Source organism: Hyperolius riggenbachi, chromosome 1 (genome assembly GCF_040937935.1).
Source record: "Hyperolius riggenbachi isolate aHypRig1 chromosome 1, aHypRig1.pri, whole genome shotgun sequence".
NCBI lineage: Eukaryota > Metazoa > Chordata > Amphibia > Anura > Hyperoliidae > Hyperolius > Hyperolius riggenbachi.
This window is the reverse complement of record NC_090646.1, coordinates 663,662,512-663,686,272: the sequence shown is the minus strand read 5'-3', so window position 1 is coordinate 663,686,272 and position 23,761 is coordinate 663,662,512. Positions and strand designations below refer to the sequence as shown.

The following is a 23,761-nucleotide window of genomic DNA, read 5'->3' as shown; positions in this document are numbered from 1 at the left end:
GCTCTGGATCCCATAGTCTCCCGTAGTTCCGGCCATTTCAGTGCTGTCCTCCATTAACCTCCTTGCTGGTTATCCCGAGCTCAGCTCGGGGTAACCTGCGTAGGAGGATTTCTCAGGTCCTGCTGGGCCGATTTTCACAAAAAAAAAATTCAAACACGCAGCTAGCACTTTTCTAGCTGCGTGTGGTACGCGATCGCCGCCGCTACCTGCCACGCCGAGTCGCCCCCCCCCCCCATACCCCTGCGCAGCCTGGCCAATCAGTGCCAGGCAGCGCTGAGGGGTGGATCGGGATTCCTTCTGACGTCCATGACGTTGGTGACGTCATCCCGCCCCATCGCCATGGCGACCGGGGATGCCCAGCAGGAAATTCCGTTCTGAACGGGATTACCTGCTTACTCTGATCGCCGCAGGCAATCGGAGTGGCTGCGGGGATGCCGCTGCCCAGCGGTTATCATGTAGCGAGCCCTGGGCTCGCTACATGATTTAAAAAGAAAAAAATTTAAAAAGTGCTGCGCTGCCCCCTTGCTGCGGGAATTGGACCGGCAAGGGGGTTAAAGCTATTCAACCCAAATAGGTTGAATAGCTCTTTTGCTCCCTGAAAACTGCCAAAAATTAACCCATATGTATTAGGCATGCAGGAGTCTGGCCCTTGCTTGTCCAGTAGGCTTGTGTTGGCTTTCTGTAGCTGTGAGGAAGGCCTTGGGTGCCAAAGAATCGTCCATGTCAAATACCTTCAACTGAGGACATCGCTAGAATGGCTGGGCCTATAAAGCTATGGGTACGCTATAGGTTTCAAAGCCTTACCTCTACACAGGTAAGTAGCAAACCTGATGTGTACTTTCTCACTTCAGGTTTTTCTTTAACCTCTTGAGGACTGCAGGGCTAAACTCCCCAAGTGACCAGGCCATTTTTAGTAAAATTGGCCTCTGCAGCTTTAAGGCCAGGCTGCAGGGCCGCACAATACAGCACACAAGTGATTCCCCCCCCCTTTTTTTCCCCACCAACAGAGCTCTCTGTTGGTGGGGTCTGATCACTCAGCCCGTGTTTATTTATTTTTTTATAAATATTTATGTCAGTTTTTTTTTTTTTATAAAAATACCTGTTTCTTTAAGTTTCTTCCCTCCCTCCCTCCCCACAGCTAGCCAATTGCGGCGATCGGCTGTCATAGGCTTCTACCTATGAGAGCCGATCGCTCTCTTGTCCCCCAGGGGGACAGCCGTGTGACACGGCTGTCCCCAGTGCAGCGCTGCTGCCGATCGCAGCGCTGTACATAGAAATAGACGGCGAACACGCCGTCTAACGGTCTCCCGATTGGTAATAGCCGCTCGGAGACTGAAGGCGGGGCGGAGCACCGCCCCACAAGCAGGAGAAGCGCGCGCAGCATGCGCGTGATCCCCTGCATTAGTTGGCCCCAGGACTTTACGCCAATCGGCGTTAGGCAGTCCTGGAGCTGCCGCCGCGGCCATGCCCATCGGCGTGACGCGGGCGGAAAGAGGTTAAAGATGAACTCAAATTACAAATGGCAAAAAAAAGCGCCAAATATGCTTCTTAGCTCTCTGTACACCTAGATATTGGTATAAACCTTACCCCACCAGTGATGTTTAGCCTTCTCTAATAAAGCACCCTGGAGGTTCAACTGATTGAACTGAATTTTTTTTTACAGAGAATTGGGGGTGTGGCCTGTACTGAGAAACAGAATTTAAGGTGCCAGAACCTCTGTGCGTACAAGCTCCTGAGGTGTAAATCCAGCCCTGGTTGTGTAACAGAGCAAACAGTATTCCTTATGAACAATAACATTTTGCTGCCCTCTAGCTGTGCACATATGCATGACAGCATTTTCATTTTAGGGATTGATAAAATTATAAGTTCTTGTAAATATAATGAAAAAATGTTTAATTCATGTTTAACATTCTTCTCTTCTCCTGCAGTTTGCAGAATAATAATCTGCCCTCCAGTTGCTGCCCCCACCTGGCATCCGGGATAAGGAATAACCAGACTCTGAGGAAGCTGCACCTGTCTGCTAATAGGCTGGGGGGTGATGAATTCAGTGTCCTGATGGCGGCTCTGCCAACAAGCCGGATAGAGGAATTACTGTGAGTATAACAGCCCTGATTGCAGCAGAGATCAGCAGAATTATTTCCCTTTATTTCATCATCAATTTCCATTCTCACATTCCACAATACTGACACTCATTACAGTGACTGGGGGAGGGATTATGGGGGGTTGTGGCTGGTTTGGGGGTACATCCATACTGCAGCCCCAGTACACCTGGCTCTGTGTATATGTGACATCCATTGCAGTGACTGGGGGAGGGGTTATGGGGGGATTGTGGCTGGTTTGGGGGTACATCTATACTGCAGCCCCCAGTACACCTGGCTCTGTGTATATGTGACACCCATTGCAGTGACTGGGGAGGGATTATGGGGGGATTGTGGCTGGTTTGGGGGTACATCTATACTGCAGCCCCCAGTACACCTGGCTCTGTGTATATGTGACATTCATTGCAGTGACTGGGGAGGGATTATGGGGGATTGTGGCTGGTTTGGGGGTACATCCATACTGCAGCCCCCAGTACACCTGGCTCTGTGTATATGTGACACCCATTGCAGTGACTGGGGGAGGGATTATGGGGGGATTGTGGCTGGTTTGGGGGTACATCTATACTGCAGCCCCCAGTACACCTGACTCTGTGTATATGTGACATCCATTGCAGTGACTGGGGAGGGATTATAGGTGGATTGTGGCTGGTTTGGGGGTACATCTATACTGCAGCCCCCAGTACACCTGGCTCTGTGTATATGTGACACCCATTGCAGTGACTGGGGAGGGATTATGGGGGGTTGTGGCTGGTTTGGGGGTACATCCATACTGCAGCCCCCAGTACACCTGGCTCTGTGTATATGTGACACCCATTGCAGTGACTGGGGAGGGATTATGGGGGGTTGTGGCTGGTTTGGGGGTACATCCATACTGCAGCCCCCAGTACACCTGGCTCTGTGTATATGTGACACCCATTGCAGTGACTGGGGAGGGATTATGGGGGATTGTGGCTGGTTTGGGGGTACATCCATACTGCAGCCCCCAGTACACCTGGCTCTGTGTATATGTGACACCCATTGCAGTGACTGGGGAGGGATTATGGGGGGTTGTGGCTGGTTTGGGGGTACATCCATACTGCAGCCCCAGTACACCTGGCTCTGTGTATATGTGACACCCATTGCAGTGACTGGGGAGGGATTATGGGGGGTTGTGGCTGGTTTGGGGGTACATTCATACTGCAGCCCCCAGTACACTTGGCTCTGTGTATATGTGACACCCATTGCAGTGACTGGGGAGGGATTATGGAAGATTGTGGCTGGTTTGGGGGTACATCCATTCTGCAGCCCCCGGTACACCTGGCTCTGTGTATATGTGACACCCATTGCAGTGACTGGGGCGGGATTATGGGGGATTGTGGCTGGTTTGGGGGTACATCCATACTGCAGCCCCCAGTACACCTGGCTCTGTGTATATGTGACACCCATTGCAGTGACTTGGGGAGGGATTATCAGGGGATTGTGGCTGGTTTGGGGGTACATCCATACTGCAGCCCCCAGTACACCTGGCTCTGTGTATATGTGACACCCATTGCAGTGACTGGGGGAGGGATTATGGGGGAGTGTGGCTGGTTTGGGGGTACATCCATACTGCAGCCCCCAGTACACCTGGCTCTGTGTATATGTGACACCCATTGCAGTGACTGGGGGAGGAATTATGGGGGAGTGTGGCTGGTTTGGGGGTACATCCATATTGCAGCCCCCAGTACACCTGGCTCTGTGTATATGTGACATCCATTGCAGTGACTGGGGAGGGATTATGGGGGGATTGTGGCTGGTTTGGGGGTACATCCATACCGCAGCCCCCAGTACACCTGGCTCTGTGTATATGTGACACCCATTGCAGTGACTGGAGGAGGGATTATGGCAGATTGTGGCTGCTTTGGGGTACATCCATACTGCAGCCCCCTGTACACCTGGCTCTGTGTATATGTGACACCCATTGCAGTGACTGGGGGAGGGATTATGGGGAGATTGTGGCTGGTGTCGGGCGTTTTGTCAATGGTTGTATAAATTGTTAAAAATAAATATAAAATCAAAATGTAAAGCTCCTGGAAAAATGGGAGGAGCTAAAAATACAAACATACGCCTAACTGTGTGAGTTCGTTTTTCGAGGTTTTTCAAAGTACTGGTTTAAACATGTAAACGTAGACCAATTTGTAAAAATATCAATTTAATATCAAATAAATATTACAATATCAAAACAATATAAAATTGCACTTTTGATTTAAAACAAAACTCGTAAGGTTATTCTTATAATGAGCAATGAGCTGGATAATACAATTTTTAGTAAAACATCAAAATGTTATTATACTCATTTACCAATAACGAAAGGCTTAAACCATTTATCAGTTAATTCCAATATAGTGCAGAGCTATGACTCATCAAATATGGCCACCGGCCATGTTACCACAGAATTTGTGGAGACAAGATGGCTGAATCGATAAAAAACAAAATGGTTGCTATCAAAAACAAAATGGCTGCTATCAAAAACAAAATGGCTGTTATTAAAATCAAAATGGCTGCTATCAAAAACAAAATGGCGACTATCAAAATCAAAATGGCGCTATCAAAATCGCGCTATCAAAATCAAAAAGTGCGCTATCCAAAATAGAATGGCTGATGTCAGCTATACCATTCACTATGACAAATTTAGGATGACTCAGTGGATATAACGACTGGGCGTTGTCCCACAATTGATATGCAATCAACTATAAATGACAGGTATTTTACTTCTGTCTACACTTTAACCTCCGCTGGCCTGTGTTACTTCACAGAGCGAGCGGGCAACCTATATATATATTTGAAATAAAATATCGATTGAGTCATCCTAAACCTTGCTAGGCGTGGCCTGCACATGCTGCGGCAAAATACCAAAACATAAATACTTAGAGGAGGTAGCTTTAACTATCTAGCGCTTACTTCCAGAACTGAGTTAAACAGCCAGTTATCAATGAACATATGGTAATACTATGTGAGTTGTTCCAATATGCAGCGTTGGAAGAATTCACCCCTTTCGGGTAATTATTACTATCAAACAATGAACTTCAATCAATACATCATATGTTCAGATATTCTGCGCTGTAATAAGCCATCTAACTAAAAAGAAACAGAACTGGATTCAAGTATAGTCACCAAGATGGCCTCTGGGGCGTATTCCTTTAGGCGTGATCATTCAGAATGCATGGATTCCCCTGTGAGCCCTCTTCAGCTGGTGATCTCATGATGATCCCTCTCATCTTATTCTCATCACTATCTATGGTCCTGCCCAGGAGATCAAATCTTCCAGCCTATCACAAGGCAGTGGGAGTGATCAGTGGGAGTTTCCTGTAACTAATTTTTAACCCAAGTGTAATACTGGATTTCACCCTCTGTAGGTGCTGTTGGCTAACTAATCACATTCTTAATGGGATATTTTGGAAAACTAAAGACATTTTGATTATGTTTTATTACTTATCCCTACAGTGAATAAATCAATGATATAATTCCTCTATGGATAGCTGATCTGGATCGGATCACTGGTTATTATTCAGTATACAGTGACCTTTTCTACCATATTCAAGATAGATTGGATTTTATCCAAAAATCATAGTGACATACTAAAAAAATCACCATGGATCTTTCCTTTTATAAAACAATTATGCATGTTAGCAAAGTTTTATATCTCTATCCATTAATATGATTGTCTACAATGCAACAAGGGTAAATATAACATTTCCATACCATTCTGGATATATTCATTCAAAGAATCTTTATATTAATACGTATACATTTTCATATTATTTCTGATTTGTATTAACTCTTGATAAAACATAATTGATTATAACTACTATATAAGACTTGATCATAAAATAGCTGCATTACTCTTTGTGTGATACATTTCTACGCATAAGGCATACATATAAATGCCATAAGCTTATATATATATATATCATTCAATTTTAAATAAGAGCATTCATGCATTCAGATATGTTTCTCCCAACTTGTACTTTGTCCAAAGATTAGGGACGCATGTGTCCACACTTTGTTTGCTTTGTTTGCTATGTTACCAAGTGTTTTGGTCTAAAACAATGGTTAATTTCTAAAATCTACAAGCCTTAGAGATTGTATTCAGAGGTTCATCTTTTCAGCAAATATATTTGCCTCTTGAGAGGTCTCTTCCATTGTTACTCAACTTCTCTTGTTTGGCAATTGTTTGGCCAAGCAAGGTAACTGTATTAACTATAAAGGCCCATACACACGTCGGATTGTAGCGAACGACCCGTCGTTTGAACGTTCCGTCGTTCGGACGTTTCCGCGTGAAATCCGACGTGTGTACAGACTATCGTTCGGGTGATAAGACTGGTTACCAGCGATCCGCCCGGCGGATCGTTGGTAACCAGTCTTATCACCCGAACGATAGTCTGTACACACGTCGGATTTCACGCGGAAACGTCCGAACGACGGAACGTTCAAACGACGGGTCGTTCGCTAAAATCCGACGTGTGTATGGGCCTTTAGTCAGATTGTGGTCTCCTTTCTATTCAAAGACACTCTTGAATGGCTAACCACTTGCTAACTAACATCTGATCTTCCTTGAGACACACAGACTGGACAATTCAGCATCGCTGCATTAAAATAGGCTATACATTTCTATATAATCAATGCACCTATATTAACCTATAATCCCCATATATTAAAAAGTCTTTGTCTGCTGTACCTTAGGGGAAGGAAATTATTATGTTTATTTTTATCTAATCATGTACAGTTCAATTTATCGGAAAAACGATATTCCGCCATATGGACATCTCGACACTGGTTTGGGGGTAAATCCATACTGCAGCCCCCAGTACATCTGGCTCTGTTTATATGTGACACCCATTGCAGTGACTAGGGGAGGAATTATGGGGGGTTGTGGCTGGTTTGGGGGTACATCCATACTGCAGCCCCCAGTACACCTGGCTCTGTGTATATGTGACACCCATTGCAGTGACTGGGGGAGGGATTATGGGGGATTGTGGCTGGTTTGGGGGTATATCCATACTGCAGCCCCCAGTACACCTGGTTCTGTGTATATGTAGCATCCATTGCAGTGACTGGGGGAGGGGTTATGGGGAGATATTGGCTGGTTTGGGGATACATCCATACTGCAGCCCCCAGTATACCTGGCTCTGTGTATATGTGACATCCATTGCAGTGACTGGGGAGGGATTATGGGGGATTGTGGCTGGTTTGGGGGTACATCCATACTGCAGCCCACAGTACACCTGGCTCTGTGTATATGTAACATCCATAGCAGTGACTGGGGGAGGGGTTATGGGGAGATATTGGCTGGTTTGGGGATACATCCATACTGCAGCCCCCAGTATACCTGGCTCTGTGTATATGTGACATCCATCGCAGTGACTGGAGGAGGGATTATGGGGGGATTGTGGCTGGTTTGGGGGTACATCCATACTGCAGCCCCCAGTACACCTGGCTCTGTGTATATGTGACACCCATTGCAGTGACTGGGGGAGGGATTATGCGGGATTGTGGCTGGTTTGGGGGTACATCCATACTGCAGCCCCCAGTACACCTGGCTCTGTGTATATGTGACATCCATTGCAGTGACTGGGGAGGGATTATGGGGGGATTGTGGCAGGTTTGGGGGTACATCTATACTGCAGCCCCCAGTATACCTGGCTCTGTGTATATGTGACATCCATAGCAGTCACTGGGGGAAGGGTTATGGGGGGATTGTGGCTGGTTTGGGGGTACATCCATACTGCAGCCCCCAGTACACCTGGCTCTGTGTATATGTGACATCCATAGCAGTCACTGGGGGAAGGGTTATGGGGGGATTGTGGCTGGTTTGGGGGTACATCCATACTGCAGCCCCCAGTACACCTGGCTCTGTGTATATGTGACATCCATTGCAGTGACTGGGGAGGGATTATGGGGGGATTGTGGCAGGTTTGGGGGTACATCTATACTGCAGCCCCCAGTATACCTGGCTCTGTGTATATGTGACATCCATTGCAGTGACCGGGGAGGGATTATGGGGGATTGTGGCTGGTTTGGGGGTACATCCATACTGCAGCCCCCAGTACACCTGGCTCTGTGTATATGTGACACCCATTGCAGTGACTGGGGAGGGATTATTGCGGGGATTGTGGCTGGTTTGGGGGTACATCCATACTGCAGCCCCCAGTACACCTGGCTCTGTGTATATGTGACACCCATTGCAGTGACTGGGGAGGGATTATGGTGGATTGTGGCTGGTTTGGGGGTACATCCATACTGCAGCCCCCAGTACACCTGGCCCTGTGTATATTTAACACCCATTGCAGTGACTGGGGAGGGATTATGGGGGGAATTGTGGCTGGTTTGGGGTACATAAATACTGCAGCCCCCAGTACACCTGGCTCTGTGTATATGTGACACCCATTGCAGTGACTGGGGGAGGGATTATGGGGGGATAGTGGCTGGTTTGGGGGTACATCCATACTGCAGCCCCAGTACACCTGGCTCTGTGTATATGTAACATCCATTGCAGTGACTGGGGGAGGGATTATGGGGGGATTGTGGCTGGTTTGGGGGTACATCCATACTGCAGCCCCCGGTACACATGGCTCTGTGTATATGTGACATCCATCGCAGTGACTGGAGGAGGGATTATGGGGGGATTGTGGCTGGTTTGGGGGTACATCCATACTGCAGCCCCCAGTACACCTGGCTCTGTGTATATGTGACATCCATTGCAGTGACTGGGGGAGGGATTATGGGGGGATTGTGGCAGGTTTGGGGGTACATCTATACTGCAGCCCCCAGTATACCTGGCTCTGTGTATATGTGACATCCATTGCAGTGACCGGGGAGGGATTATGGGGGGATTGTGGCTGGTTTGGGGGTACATCCATACTGCAGCCCCCAGTACACCTGGCTCTGTGTATATGTGACACTCATTGCAGTGACTGGGAGGGATTATGGGGGATTGTGTCTGGTTTGAGGGTACATCCATACTGCAGCCCCCAGTACACCTGGCTCTGTGTATATGTGACACCCATTGCAGTGACTGGGGAGGGATTATAGGGGGATAGGGGCTGGTTTGGGGGTACATCTATACTGCAGCCCCGAGTACACCTGGCTCTGTGTATATGTGACACCCATTGCAGTGACTGGGGAGGGATTATGGGGGGATTGTGGCTGGTTTGGGGGTACATCCATACTGCAGCCCCCAGTACACCTGGCTCTGTGTATATGTGACACCCATTGCAGTGACTGGGGAGGGATTATGGGGGGATAAGGGCTGGTTTGGGGGTACATCTATACTGCAGCCCCCAGTACACCTGGCTCTGTGTATATGTGACACCCATTGCAGTGACTGGGGAGGGATTATGGGGGGATTGTGGCTGGTTTGGGGGTACATCCATACTGCAGCCCCCAGTTCACCTGGCTCTGTGTATATGTGACAAATAAAGGCATTTCCAGGCTGTAGACAAGTGATTAAATGGTGACGTCTGCAGATTCTGTGTTGTCTCTAAGATCCATTTAGACATGTCCCTAGTCACCGTATCCATTGTTTTTCACAACATTTCTGGACACCCCCCCCATATACAGGTCCTTCTCAAAAAATGAGCATATTGTGATAAAGTTCATTATTTTTTGTAATGTACTGAGAAACATTAACTTTCATTTATTTTAGATTCATTACACACAACTTAAGTAGTTCAAGCCTTTTATTGTTTTAATATTGATGATTTTGGCATACAGCTCATGAAAACCCAAAATTCCTATCTCAAAAAAATTGCATATTTCATCCGACCAATAAAAGTGTTCTTAAAACAAAAAAGTCAACCTTCAAATAATTATGTTCAGTTATGCACTCAATACTTGGTCGGAAATCCTTTTGCAGAAATGACTGCTTCAATGCGGCGTGGCATGGAGGCAATCAGTCTGTGGCACTGCCCAGGTGTTATGGAGGCCCAGGATGCTTCGATAGCGGCCTTAAGCTCATCCAGAGTGTTGGGTCTTCCGTCTCTCAGCTTTCTCTTCACAATATCCCACAGATTCTCTATGGGGTTCAGGTCAGGAGAGTTGGCAGGCCAATTGAGCACAGTAATACCATGGTCAGTAGACCATTTACCAGTGGTTTTGGCACTGTGAGCAAGTGCCAGGTCGTGCTGAAAAATGAAATCTTCATCTCCATAAAGCTTTTCAGCAGATGGAAGCATGAAGTGCTCCAAAATCTCCTGATAGCTAGCTGCATTGACCCTGCCCTTGATTAAACACAGTGGACCAACACCAGCAGCTGACATGGCACCCCAGACCATCACTGACTGTGGGTACTTGACACTGGACTTCAGGCATTTTGGCATTTCCCTCTTCCCAGTCTTTCTCCAGACTCTGGCACCTTGATTTCCGAATGACATGCAAAAGTTGCTTTCATCCGAAAAAAGTACTTTGGACCACTGAGCAACAGTCCAGTGCTGCTTCTCTGTAGCCCAGGTCAGGCGCTTCTGCCTCTGTTTCTGGTTCAAAAGTGGCTTGACCTAGGGAATGCGGCACCTGTAGCTTATTTCCTGCACACGCCTGTACATGGTGGCTTTGGATGTTTCTACTCCAGACTCAGTCCACTGCTTCCGCAGGTCCCCCATGGTCTGGAATCAGTCCTTCTCCACAATCTTCCTCAGGGTCTGGTCACCTCTTCTCATTGTGCAGCATTTTCTGCCACACTTTTTCCTTCCCACAGACTTCCCACTGAGGTTCCTTGATACAGCACTCTGGGAACAGCCCATTCGTTCAAAAATTTCTTTCTGTGTCTTACCCTCTTGCTTGAGGGTGTCAATGATGGCCTTCTGTCAGGTCGGCAGTCTTACCCATGATTGCAGTTTTGAGTAATGAACCAGGCTGGGAGTTTTTAAAAGCCTCAGGAATCTTTTGCATGTGTTTAGAGTTAATTAGTTGATTCAGATGATTAGGTTAATAGCTCGTTTAGAGAACCTTTTCATGATATGCTAACTTTTTGAGATAGGAATTTTGGGTTTTCATGAGCTGTATGCCAAAATCATCAATATTAAAACAATAAAAGGCTTGAACTACTTCAGTTGTGTGTAATTAATCTAAAATATATGAAAGTTTAATGTTTATCAGTACATTACAGACAATAATGAACTTTATCACAATATGCCAATTTTTTGAGAAGGAACTGTACTATATATGCCGACACACACAACGACAGTCTACAGAGATGGCCAACATCTGTTCTCACTAGTGCTTTTTATGGAAATCACACATGATAAGAATATAAAAACTCCACCCCCAGCCCCTCCCAAATCACCTAATCAGGTGTCCCTTGCTGTGCATTGTCAGTAGGTCATTATGTCCAGTGTGAGCCCGGCCTCATCCCTACATATATAAATAATGGACGTACTGGCTTGTTAATCTCCAAACATCATTATAATCACCATGCGATTGTATAGAGGGTTTTTTCCCCTTATTTTGTTCTGCAATTTTATGGGCACTTGTGGTTTTGCAGTATTCCAGCATGTTTAAGACGCACAGTCACTGGATAATGCTGCCGGCACCATGTTTGGAAGGTCTTAAAAGATGAATTGCTGGGCGCATGCGCGGCGCCAGCTAGGACGGATGTGAACTCTGCTGGCTCCGTGCCTGACCGAGATTTATGGGCTCTTTTTAAGCATTTTGGGGACAGCTAGCCCACTCTTCTGCACACCGGCACCTCACTAAGCATGGGAGGCAAGCGAAAGGGGGCCAAGAACTCACCTGAAGCCGCCCGGGCACGATAAAAGCTCTATTGAAACGTCAGCGGGAGAAGTTGGATTCCAAGATGGCGGAGGCTGCGACACAAGGCTCGGCTCCTTCCTCCCCTGGAAGTTCTCTCTCGGAACCTCCACTAACTCCAGCCCACCTAAGCCCGCAGCCATACCAGTACCGGGAACTGAAAGCTTTCTTCAAGCAAGAGCTGGCCTCGGCAGTCCGCGACATTACCGCCCAAATCGGGGACATTGGCGAAAGGGTTAACGACCTTGAAACCCGCCATGATGAAATAGCGGATGCACTAGCTGAAGACAAGCAAAGGCTGGACTCCCAGGAGGAAAGGATAAACCAACTGGAAAACAAGCTCGAAGATTTCGAGAATAGAGCCCGCCGCTCCAACCTGCGCATCCGGGGCCTTCCCGAAACGATTACGGAGATCAGGGAAGTAGCTACTAACCTTTTTGCGGACTTGCTCCCTCAGCTAGATCCGCTCCATGTTCCGCATGGACAGAATACATAGAGCACTGGGCCGACCGCGAAACTCCAACCTTCCCCGTGATGTCGTACTTAAACTCCACTATGGCGAAGTGAAGGACCAGCTCATGGCGGCAGCTCGCAGCCTCTCCACACTGCCCGGGGTCCCGCAATTGGTTCAACTGTACTCCGATCTCTCCCCACTGACCCTTCAGAAAAGACGCTCGATGAGACAGGTTACCCTCACCTTGATTAGGGAGAAGATACGCTATCGCTGGGGGTTTCCCTGCCAACTTTCTTTCCAAATAGGAGAAGTTTTGCATGTCATCAGAACTGCCGCTGAGGGCAAAAAGATCTTGGAGGAGGCCGACATACGCCTGGAACAGCTTCCCACCTCCGCACCTGCCCTACCGGCTCTAGCCCCTCTTCCTCCTTCCCAGAGGCCTGAAAGGATATGGAGGACTGGAACGAGAAGACAGCGGGACCAGAACGCCTCTCCAACACCTTCAGGCAGCTAAGTATATCAAACAGTATTGATAAGATCCCAATACCCTCCTCTCCACAATCATTTGGAGTTTTCCTACTTCGTTTTTGGCCCTTACTCCACTGTTTAAACGAACTCAAAGCTGGCGCTATAGACACCATTTTGGCTCCAATGAACCGCCTGAACTTTTGCCTGGAGCTCCTGCCCTGACGCACTTTAATGACTACCTGGCTACCATCTCTCCTGCTCGAACTGCCTTAGCCTATTTCCCCTCATGGGAAGCTGCCATTAAAATCTTGGACTTTTGAGTCTTTCCTCTTATATCCTCTATTAGGATCAACTTTGGTAATAAACTGCATGAACCAACCGCATCCTCTACCTCAAGCGGCAGGCCTTTATGGCACCATGTGACACCAACAGTGCTTGCAGGAGCAGCTTCAATCTTTCATAATGTGCCTTATTTAATTAACACATATTATGGTTAGCAGATTACCCCCCACTTTTACCTTACAGATTATAATGTATGCCATATGCCCTTCCCGGTCAGGGATCCTATGTTGTACCCCGCTATTGAGGAATGAGGTCGTACCCAATAGTATGGGTCCCCCCCCATCCCTCGGTATCCGAGTAATATAGGTGGCTTAACCACCTTACTGACTGTTGCTGCTGTTTGTTATTGTTTTCTGTTTAAATTTTATTTCTGTTTTGGGGATTTATCCAGGAGAAGTTGGGGTTGTATACCCAGGATGTTATGCAAGCATAAGTCTAGGTTAATCTATGTCTATTTAATTTAAGTTGCTTTCCTTGAACGCTAGGGGTCTTAACTCTCCACAAAAACGTAGAAAATTATTTGCTGACATTCAACGCCTTACCTCTGATATAATATGTTTGCAGGAAACACACTTTTCAAAGACATCTCATCCTAACTACCTGCACAGTAGCTACAGAAAGTTTTATATGGCTAACTCTGGTAAGAAACATCGTGGAGTAGCAATCCTGCTTAAAAACTCATTGCCAATTGATGTGGGTGGAGTGGTGTGTGATCCGGCGGGTAGATACCTTATTCTTTCTGGGACATTGTATTCCCAAAATATTCAAATCATTAATTGCTATGCACCCCCAGAACAGGCATTTCCTACAATCCTAGAGGTTGCCCCACTCGTATCCCATGCACCTAACACAATGTTATACTGGTGTGGCGACTTCAACTTCACACTGAATGAGGCCCTAGAAAAATCTACACCATCCCCCGACAAACTAACCAAGCATCAACGGGCTACTCTTCAAACTCTCCTAGAGGATAACTTTTTGGTTGATGCCTGGAGGGAATATCATTGCAATAAACGTGGGTACACCCATCACTCAGTAGCACATAACACATATGCCAAGCTGGATCACATGCTACTCCTAACCTCTATGGTCCCTCAGCTTCTCTATGTACGACATATTCCTACCCCGTTGTCCAATCACGACGCTGTTCTAATATGTATGGACACTCGAATTCCGGCCACTCGTAGAACTCCCTGGAGACTAAACGAATCACTTCTTATAGACCCTACCACACGCAGTGAAACACTTGAAGCCCTTTCCCAATATTTCGATCAAAATGTTCCTGAAGACAGCTCCCCCATGAATAACTGGCTAGATCACAAAGCCTTCATAAGAGGCAGACTAATCAAGATATCTTCTCGCCTTAAAAAACAACGCTCTGATAATTTTTTACGCCTCTCATATAAACTTAGAAGACTGACCTTGCTTAATCAAACAGATCCTTCTAGATTTTTATATAAGCTAATAAAAGACACACAATTAGAACTGGACCTAGTATTATCTAGAACGGTTGAAAAGGCTATGAGATGGACCAAAGCTAAATTTTACCGCTACGCTAACAAAGCAGATACCCTTCTAGCAAACAAACTTTGCCAACAAGAAAAAATTAACCATATTTATAAAATACGTACCCCTGAGGGCAATGTCACAGCTGATCCGGCCAAAATCCATGAAATTTTTCACTCATATTATTCCCAACTCTATAATTGTCCCTCACAGCAAAACCCTACCAAAATTAATGAGTTCCTAGACCAAGTACACCTTCCTGTGGTTGCTCCTGAAACTCTAGTTTCCATAAATGACCCCTTCTCTGAGCTAGAAATAACTAAAACAATCCAAAAACTAAAACTACATAAAGCTCCAGGCCCGGATGGTCTCTCAGCATTGTACTACAAAAAGTGTCTCCCACACCTCATCACCCCACTAACTAAAACTCTAAACTCACTACGAAAACTGAGCCATATCCCCCCTGAATTTCTGGCATCCACTATCACTATCATCCCTAAACCTCACAAGGACCCTCTCAACCCAAAACACTATCGCCCCATCTCCCTCCTAAATTAAGATTATAAAATTCTAACTTCCATACTTGCAGCTCGTCTCAACAAACTTTTACCTTGTTTAGTCTCCAGGGACCAGGTGGGTTTTATCCCGCATAGGCAGGCTTCTGATAACTTAAGGAGGAACTTTAACATCATCGCACATGCTCAGAGAACCAAAACGCCACTGGTCCTATTGGCCTTAGTCCTTGAGAAGGCCTTTGATACCGTGACATGGCCGTATATGTTTGGGGTCTTCAGGAGATTGGGAATTCAAGGAAACTTTATGCAGTGGCTTACACTACTATACTCCCTTCCTCAAGCTACATTGAAACTACCTGGCACTTCTTACCAACCTATTAATATCTTCCGAGGCACGAGGCAGGGTTGCCCCCTGTCCCCTGCCATTTTCGCTCTGGTTATGGAGCCAATCGCAGAACACATCAGATCACACCCTGACATCTCGGGGTACACTATTCCCCCTCACACAGCAAAGCTAAGCTTATTTGCGGACGATGTCCTTCTTACTCTTACCAATCCTGTGGTTTCGATCCCCAATCTCCTGAAGACCTTCCGCTCCTTTGGTCTGATTTCAGGCCTGCACCTTAACGTAGACAAGTCTGAAATTATGTTCTGTAACTATTCAAAAGATATGGGTAGAATGATGGCCTCAGTGTTTCGCTTTCAATATCAGCCCCATTATATCCAATACCTAGGTGTTAAATTATGCAATGATGTTTCTCAAGCGTATAAATGGAACTACAGACCCCTGGTGCAAGAACTACTGACCCTCTTGTCATTATGGAACTTCCCCCATCTTTCCTGGCTTGGAAGAGTCACGGCTATAAAAATGACGTGGCTACCAAAACTCACATACTTTTTCAGGGTACTGCCTATTCAAGTACTAACTTCAGACCTACAGAAACTACAGACAGCTCTATTTAAATTCATCTGGCGAGACAAACGCCCCCGTATCTCGAGAAAAATTATGCACTGGCACAGGAAGGATGGGGGTCTTTCAGTCCCTCACTTAAAAGGATACTTTAACGCCTCTCAACTAGCCTCACTGCCACTAATCTATGCTGGCCCCCATACCCCCATCTGGGTCTCCCTAGAGAACGCCCTCCTATCCCCAATCTCATGGAAAGGAGCCCTATGGGCTAAAACACCTATCCCAACTGCTGTAGCCAAAAACTCCCCTTTAACAGCCCATACATCTGGCGCAGATGCCGCTTTAAACTGAAATTACAATCCCAACCGTCTCCACGGCTGGAGCTCCTTAAAAACCCGGATTTCCTCCCTGGCCAGGACTCGCGAGCCTTCCATTGGTGGCAGTCCCAAGGTCTGACATCTCTCAGAGACTTCTTAATGAAAGGCAAGCTTTACACTCTTAATCAATTAATCGAGGATAAAAATATACCACCCTTAGAGTACTTTAAGGCTTCTCCAATCCTCCATTACCTCAACCCCCTAATACCACCTGACCAGGGAGCACAGCAATCTTCTTTTGAGAGCATCTGTCTTAACAGCCCACTGCGCAAAGGGATCTTATCCTTCTTATACTGTACTTTCAACCAACCCCCACCTGACTACAAATGTCCCTATATGTTAGACTGGGAAAGGGACCTTGGCCTAACATTAACTAAAGAACAATGGTCACAATGCTTAGATACCCTTTCTAAAGGTAGCCTACAGACCTCCAATTTGGAGTCCTCGCTTAGACTCCTACACAGATCATACTTAGTCCCTGTTCGCCTTCACAGAATCGACCCAACCCAATCTGCCCACTGTTTCCGCGGTTGTACCGTCAATGGGACCACCTTCCATATTTGGTGGACATGCCCAAAAGTTGCACTGTTCTGGTCGAAGTTAATTAGGAAGATATCTAACTTATTCTCCCCCCACATTCCAAAAGATCCTAAAATTTGCCTGTTGGGCCTTAAACCCCCTAGATTCACAAACTCGCAGCATAGACTCCTACAATTTATCCTAGTGGCTGCCAAAACCTATATAGCCTCCCAATGGCTTCAGCCTGCCCTCTCCTTGACCACACTAGAACGAAGAATAGATCATATAATGGTGTGCGAACGTCTAAATGCTTTAGTTAAAGACACAATGGACCAATTTGTCAACATTTGGGAGCCATGGGTAGACTTTAGAGGGAATATTAGCTTCCCAACGGTTCTGGAGGCCTACTTCCACTAAGGGAATATCAATGCAAGAGGGTCATATTATCTCACTTCCAACCTAGCAACTTCATGCCAACCACCCATTGGCCTTAACTTCTCCCGCCATGACACTACCGCCAATATTCCCCTGTGATATATATATTTCAACCCTTTTTATACCTAAAATACAGTATCCCCAGTGCTACAACTGTTTTTTTTTTTCTTTATTTCCTTTTTTACTTTCCTTTTCTGTGACTTTATGTACACAACTATGCTTTGGTACCTTTGTATACCTGTATATTTATACTCACAGATGTAACTATTTAGCCTAGATTTACAATCAACTACCACCTATGTCATAACTATCACAGTGTTTCATACTTCTGTAATGATTGTGAACTTATATGCCTTTCAATGCCTTTCCACCACCCATGTTGGGTGATGGTGCCTCTCTGGCAACTATGTACCGTTTTTCTATTTCTCTTTAATAAAAGATTTTTGAAACTAAAAGATGAATTGCTCCAGTGGGATCACCCTTAGGCCTGGTTCACACTGCAAGAGCTTTTTAAGCACTAGTGGTTTGATAAGCTCTTGCTAATGCAATGCTATGTGGGATTTTTTATAAAATCACATTGTTCAAGTGAACACACACAAAGCATTACATTAGCAAGAGCTTTACAAATCACTAGCACTTAGGGCCCTTTTCCACCATCGCGAATTCGCATGCCTTTTTCACATGCGAATTCGTATAGCAATACAAGTGAATGGGACTGTTTCCACTTGTCAGGATTCCTTTGCGTTTTTCTGTGCAGAAAAAAATTGCATGGCAGAGCCATCAGAATTCGCATACCGCTATGCGAATCGCATACAATGCATTTAATAGGAAATTTGCATGAAAATTCGCATAGACCCACATGCGAAATTCGCATCCGCATGCAAATTTTTCCTGCGACGATTCCCACCGCACAAGTGGAAATGCAGCCTTAGAAAAAGCTCTTGCAGTGTGACCAGCCCTTACAGGATCACATAAGCAAAGTGCTTGTAGTGTGAACCAGACCTAACATGCACATGCACATAGGTTACATGGCATGCAACATTATGTACAGCTATTTACTTAGCAGGGTGTGTGAAAAAAGCATATGAAAATCCGTGTAAGCTCCCTCAGTGCTATAAAGTGTTTCCTGTAACAGAAATGCTGTTTTCTCACTATTTCACATGTAAGCAAGGACATCCATACTGAAAGACTAATTGCAATTCCTAATATCAATGTAGGGACACCTTTATTTAGCACATGATGGAGTCTCCTGTAATTGTCTGGTAACATCTCCTCTGTGTCTGCAGTCTGGATTATAATAAACAGACCTCACATTCTGCACAGGTGATAGGAGGCATCCTGGGCTTTCCTAGAAGTAAAAAACACCCCCTGCATGCCCAGAGGCACCCCCTGTAGCACTGATATAGATGGGACAGAGATCATCCCATTTACCCTATTCTGACAATGTGGGGGATGGGTACCCTCCTGTGTGAGTCAGTCTGCTGTGTGAGGTGACCTGAACACGCTGTAGCAGGGCTGTACATTGTTCACTAATATCTATGAGGTTCCAACTGCTGCCTGCAAGTGGTAATACTGGAATATTCATGCCACATATCATATACAGCAGATTAAATTAAAATAGAGTTGGGTTGTGTAACAGAGCAAACAGCATTCCTTATGCGCAATAACATTATGCTGCCCTCTAGCTGTGGACATACGTATGACAGCATTTTTATTTTAAAGCAGACCCAAACCAAACATTTTTTTTTAAATTCAAAATATTTAGTTGCACCACTGACACATACAAAGATAAACAAACACTCCTTTAAGCCTATGAGCATTTCAGTGCATGCTTTTCACCTTTCTCTTTTCATAACTAGGGTTATACAGGAGGCAGCCATTACTTCAGAGCTTAGTAGGAGGTTTTAGATCATGGGTGTGTTTGTCATCAGCTACCCTCCCTCACAGGGGCGTCGTCTATGTGAAATCTCACACAAGCTGTGATCACCTCCCCTGTGACATCATCAGTAGCAGCCTGTGTTTTGTTTTTGTTTTTTATCTCTTCCATCAGTTTGCTGGAAAAATCACGGCAATATGAAAGGAAGCGAGGGGTTCCTCCAATAAATGTAAAATATCTTATATTTGTCATCATGCAGCTGAAAAAATGCTGCTATTTATCATTATAATTTAAAAAATGGATTTTATTTCTGAAATCTTGTATTTTTAATTTGGGTCCACTTTATGAATTGATACAAATATAAATTCTTCTAAATATAATGAAAAAATGTTTAATTCATGTAAGCATAAATCCATACAAATAGTATGCAGGTTTTACAGATTTCTGGTAACATTCTTCTCTTCTCCTGCAGTTTGGGGAATATTGATCTGCCCTCCAGTTGCTGCCCCCACCTGGCATCCGGCATAAGGAATAACCAGACTCTGAGGAAGCTGCACCTGTATAATAACAAGCTGGGGGGTGATGAATTCAGTGACCTGATGGCGGCTCTGCCAACAAGCCGGATAGAGGAATTACGGTGAGTATAACAGCCCTGATTGCAGCAGAGATCAGCAGAATTATTCCCCTTTATTTCATTATCATTTTCCATTCTCATATCCCCAATAGTGACACCAATTGCAGTGACTGGGGGAGGGATTATGGGGGGATTGTGGCTGGTTTGGGGGTACATCTATACTGCAGCCCCCTGTACACCTGGCTCTGTGTATATGTGACACCCATTGCAGTGACTGGGGAGGGATTATGGGGGATTGTGGCTGGTTTGGGGTACATCCATACTGCAGCCCCCAGTACACCTGGCTCTGTGTATATGTGACACCCATTGCAGTGACTGGGGGAGGGATTATGGGGGATTGTGGCTGGTTTGGGGGTACATCTATACTGCAGCCCCCTGTACACCTGGCTCTGTGTATATGTGACATCCATTGCAGTGACTGGGGAGGGATTATGGGGGATTGTGGCTGGTTTGGGGGTACATCCATACTGCAGCCCCAGTACACCTGGCTCTGTGTATATGTGACCCCCGTTGCAGTGACTGGGGAGGGATTATGGGGGATTGTGGCTGGTTTGGGGGTACATCCATACTGCAGCCCCCAGTACATCTGGCTCTGTGTATATGTGACATCCATTGCAGTGACTGGGGAGGGATTATGGGGGGATTGTGGCTGGTTTGGGGGTACATCCATACTGCAGCCCCAGTACACCTGGCTCTGTGTATATGTGACACCCATTGCAGTGACTGGGGAGGGATTATGGGGGATTGTGGCTGGTTTGGGGGTACATCCATACTACAGCCCCCAGTACACCTGGCTATGTGTATATGTGACACCCATTGCAGTGACTGGGGGAGGGAATATGGGGGGGATTGTGGCTGGTTTGGGGGTACATCCATACTACAGCCCCCAGTACACCTAGCTCTGTGTATATGTGACAACCATTGCAGTGACTGGGGAGGGATTATGGGGGATTGTGGCTGGTTTGGGGGTACATCCATACTACAGCCCCCAGTACACCTAGCTCTGTGTATATGTGACATCCATTGCAGTGACTGGGGAGGGATTATGGGGGGATTGTGGCTGGTTTGGGGGTACATCCATACTGCAGCCCCCAGTACACCTGGCTCTGTGTATATGTGACACCCATTGCAGTGACTGGGAAGGGATTATGGGGGATTGTGGCTGGTTTGGGGATACATCCATACTGCAGCCCCCAGTACATCTGGCTCTGTGTATATGTGACATCCATTTCAGTGACTGGGGAGGGATTATGGGGGGATTGTGGCTGGTTTGGGGGTACATCCATACTGCAGCCCCCAGTACACTTGGCTCTGTGTATATGTGACACCCATTGCAGTGACTGGGGAGGGATTATGGGGGATTGTGGCTGGTTTGGGGGTACATCCATACTGCAGCCCCAGTACACTTGGCTCTGTGTATATGTGACACCCATTGCAGTGACTGGGGGAAGGGTTATGGGGGATTGTGGCTGGTTTAGGGGTAAATCCATACTGCAGCCCACAGTACACCTGGCTCTGTGTATATGTGACATCCAAAGCAGTGACTGGGGGAGGGGTTATGGGGAGATATTGGCTGGTTTGGGGATACATCCATACTGCAGCCCCCAGTATACCTGGCTCTGTGTATATGTGACACCCATTGCAGTGACTGGGGAGGGATTATGGGGGGTTGTGGCTGGTTTGGGGGTACATCCATACTGCAGCCCCCAGTACACCTGGCTCTGTGTATATGTGACACCCATTGCAGTGACTGGGGGAGGGATTATGCGGGATTGTGGCTGGTTTGGGGGTACATCCATACTGCAGCCCCCAGTACACCTGGCTCTGTGTATATGTGACATCCATTGCAGTCACTGGGGGAGGGGTTATGGGGGATTGTGGCTGGTTTGGGGGTACATCCATACTGCAGCCCCCAGTACACCTGGCTCTGTGTATATGTGACACCCATTGCAGTGACTAGGGGAGGAATTATGGGGGATTGTGGCTGGTTTGGGGGTACATCCATACTGCAGCCCCCAGTACACCTGGCTCTGTGTATATGTGACATCCATCGCAGTGACTGGGGGAGGGGTTATGGGGGGATTGTGACTGGTTTGGGGGTACATCCATACTGCAGCCCCCAGTACACCTGGCTCTGTGTATATGTGACACCCATTGCAGTGACTGGGGGAGGGATTATGAGGGATTGTGACTGGTTTGGGGGTACATCCATACTGCTGCCCCAGTACACCTGGCTCTGTGTATATGTGACATCCATTGCAGTGACTGGGGAGGGATTATGGGGGGAATGTGGCTGGTTTGGGGGTACATCCATACTGCAGCCCCCAGTACACCTGGCTCTGTGTATATGTGACATCCATTGCAGTGACTGGGGAGGGATTATGGGGGATTGTGGCTGGTTTGGTGGTACATCCATACTGCAGCCCCCAGTACACATGGCTCTGTGTATATGTGACATCCATTGCAGTGACTGGAGGAGGGATTATGGGGGGATTGTGGCTGGTTTGGGGGTACATCCATACTGCAGCCCCAGTACACCTGGCTCTGTGTATATGTGACACCCATTGCAGTGACTGGGGAGGGATTATGGGGGATTGTGTCTGGTTTGGGGGTACATCCATACTGCAGCCCCCAGTACACATGGCTCTGTGTATATGTGACATCCATCGCAGTGACTGGAGGAGGGATTATGGGGGGATTGTGGCTGGTTTGGGGGTACATCCATACTGCAGCCCCAGTACACCTGGCTCTGTGTATATGTGACACCCATTGCAGTGACTGGGGAGGGATTATGGGGGATTGTGTCTGGTTTGGGGGTACAGCCATACTGCAGCCCCCAGTACACCTGGCTATGTGTATATGTGACACCCATTGCAGTGACTGGGGGAGGGAATATGGGGGGATTGTGGCTGGTTTTGGGGTACATCCATACTGCGGCCCCCAGTACACCTGGCTCTGTGTATATGTGACATCCATTGCAGTGACTGGGGAGGGATTATGGGGGATTGTGGCTGGTTTAGGGGTACATCCATACTGCAGCCCCCAGTACACCTGGCTCTATGTGTATATGTGACATCCATTGCAGTGACTGGGGAAGGGATTATGGGAGGATTGTGGCTGGTTTGGGGGTACATCCATACTGCAGCCCCCAGTACACCTGGCTCTGTGTATATGTGACACCCATTGCAGTGACTGGGGAGGGATTATGGGGGGATTGTGGCTGGTTTGGGGGTACATCCATACTGCAGCCCCCAGTACACCTGGCTCTGTGTATATGTGACATCCATTGCAGTGACTGGGGGAGGGATTATGGGGGGATTGTGGCTGGTTTGGGGGTACATCCATACTGCAGCCCTCAGTACACTTGGCTCTGTGTATATGTGACAAATAAAGGCATTTCCAGGCTGTAGACAAGTGATTAAAGTGATTAAATGGTGACGTCTGCAGATTCTGTGTTTTCTCTAAGATCCATTTAGACATGTCCCTAGTCACCGTATCCATTGTTTTTCACAACATTTCTGGACACCCCCCCCCCCCCCCCCCCCATATACAGGTCCTTCTCAAAAAATTAGCATATTTTGATAAAGTTCATTATTTTTTGTAATGTACTGAGAAACATTAACTTTCATATATTTTAGATTCATTACACACAACTGAAGTAGTTCAAGCCTTTTATTGTTTTAATATTGATGATTTTGGCATACAGCTCATGAAAACCCAAAATTCCTATCTCAAAAAAATTGCATATTTCATCCGACCAATAAAAGTGTTCTTAAAACAAAAAAGTCAACCTTCAAATAATTATGTTCAGTTATGCACTCAATACTTGGTCGGGAATCCTTTTGCAGAAATGACTGCTTCAAT

The 23,761-nt window shown here is 46.6% G+C and overlaps 1 protein-coding gene across 1 annotated transcript in view; it reads left to right on the top strand.

Moving 5' to 3' along the window:
- The window catches only part of LOC137544096 (ribonuclease inhibitor-like), a 145,108-nt gene that overhangs the window by 60,199 nt on the left and 61,148 nt on the right, over positions 1-23,761 (top strand). The window contains exons 4-5 of the mRNA XM_068265163.1: positions 1,929-2,093; positions 19,736-19,900. Of these exons, the coding sequence (XP_068121264.1) occupies positions 1,929-2,093; positions 19,736-19,900 (330 nt within the window). The remainder of the gene's footprint in view (positions 1-1,928; positions 2,094-19,735; positions 19,901-23,761) is intronic.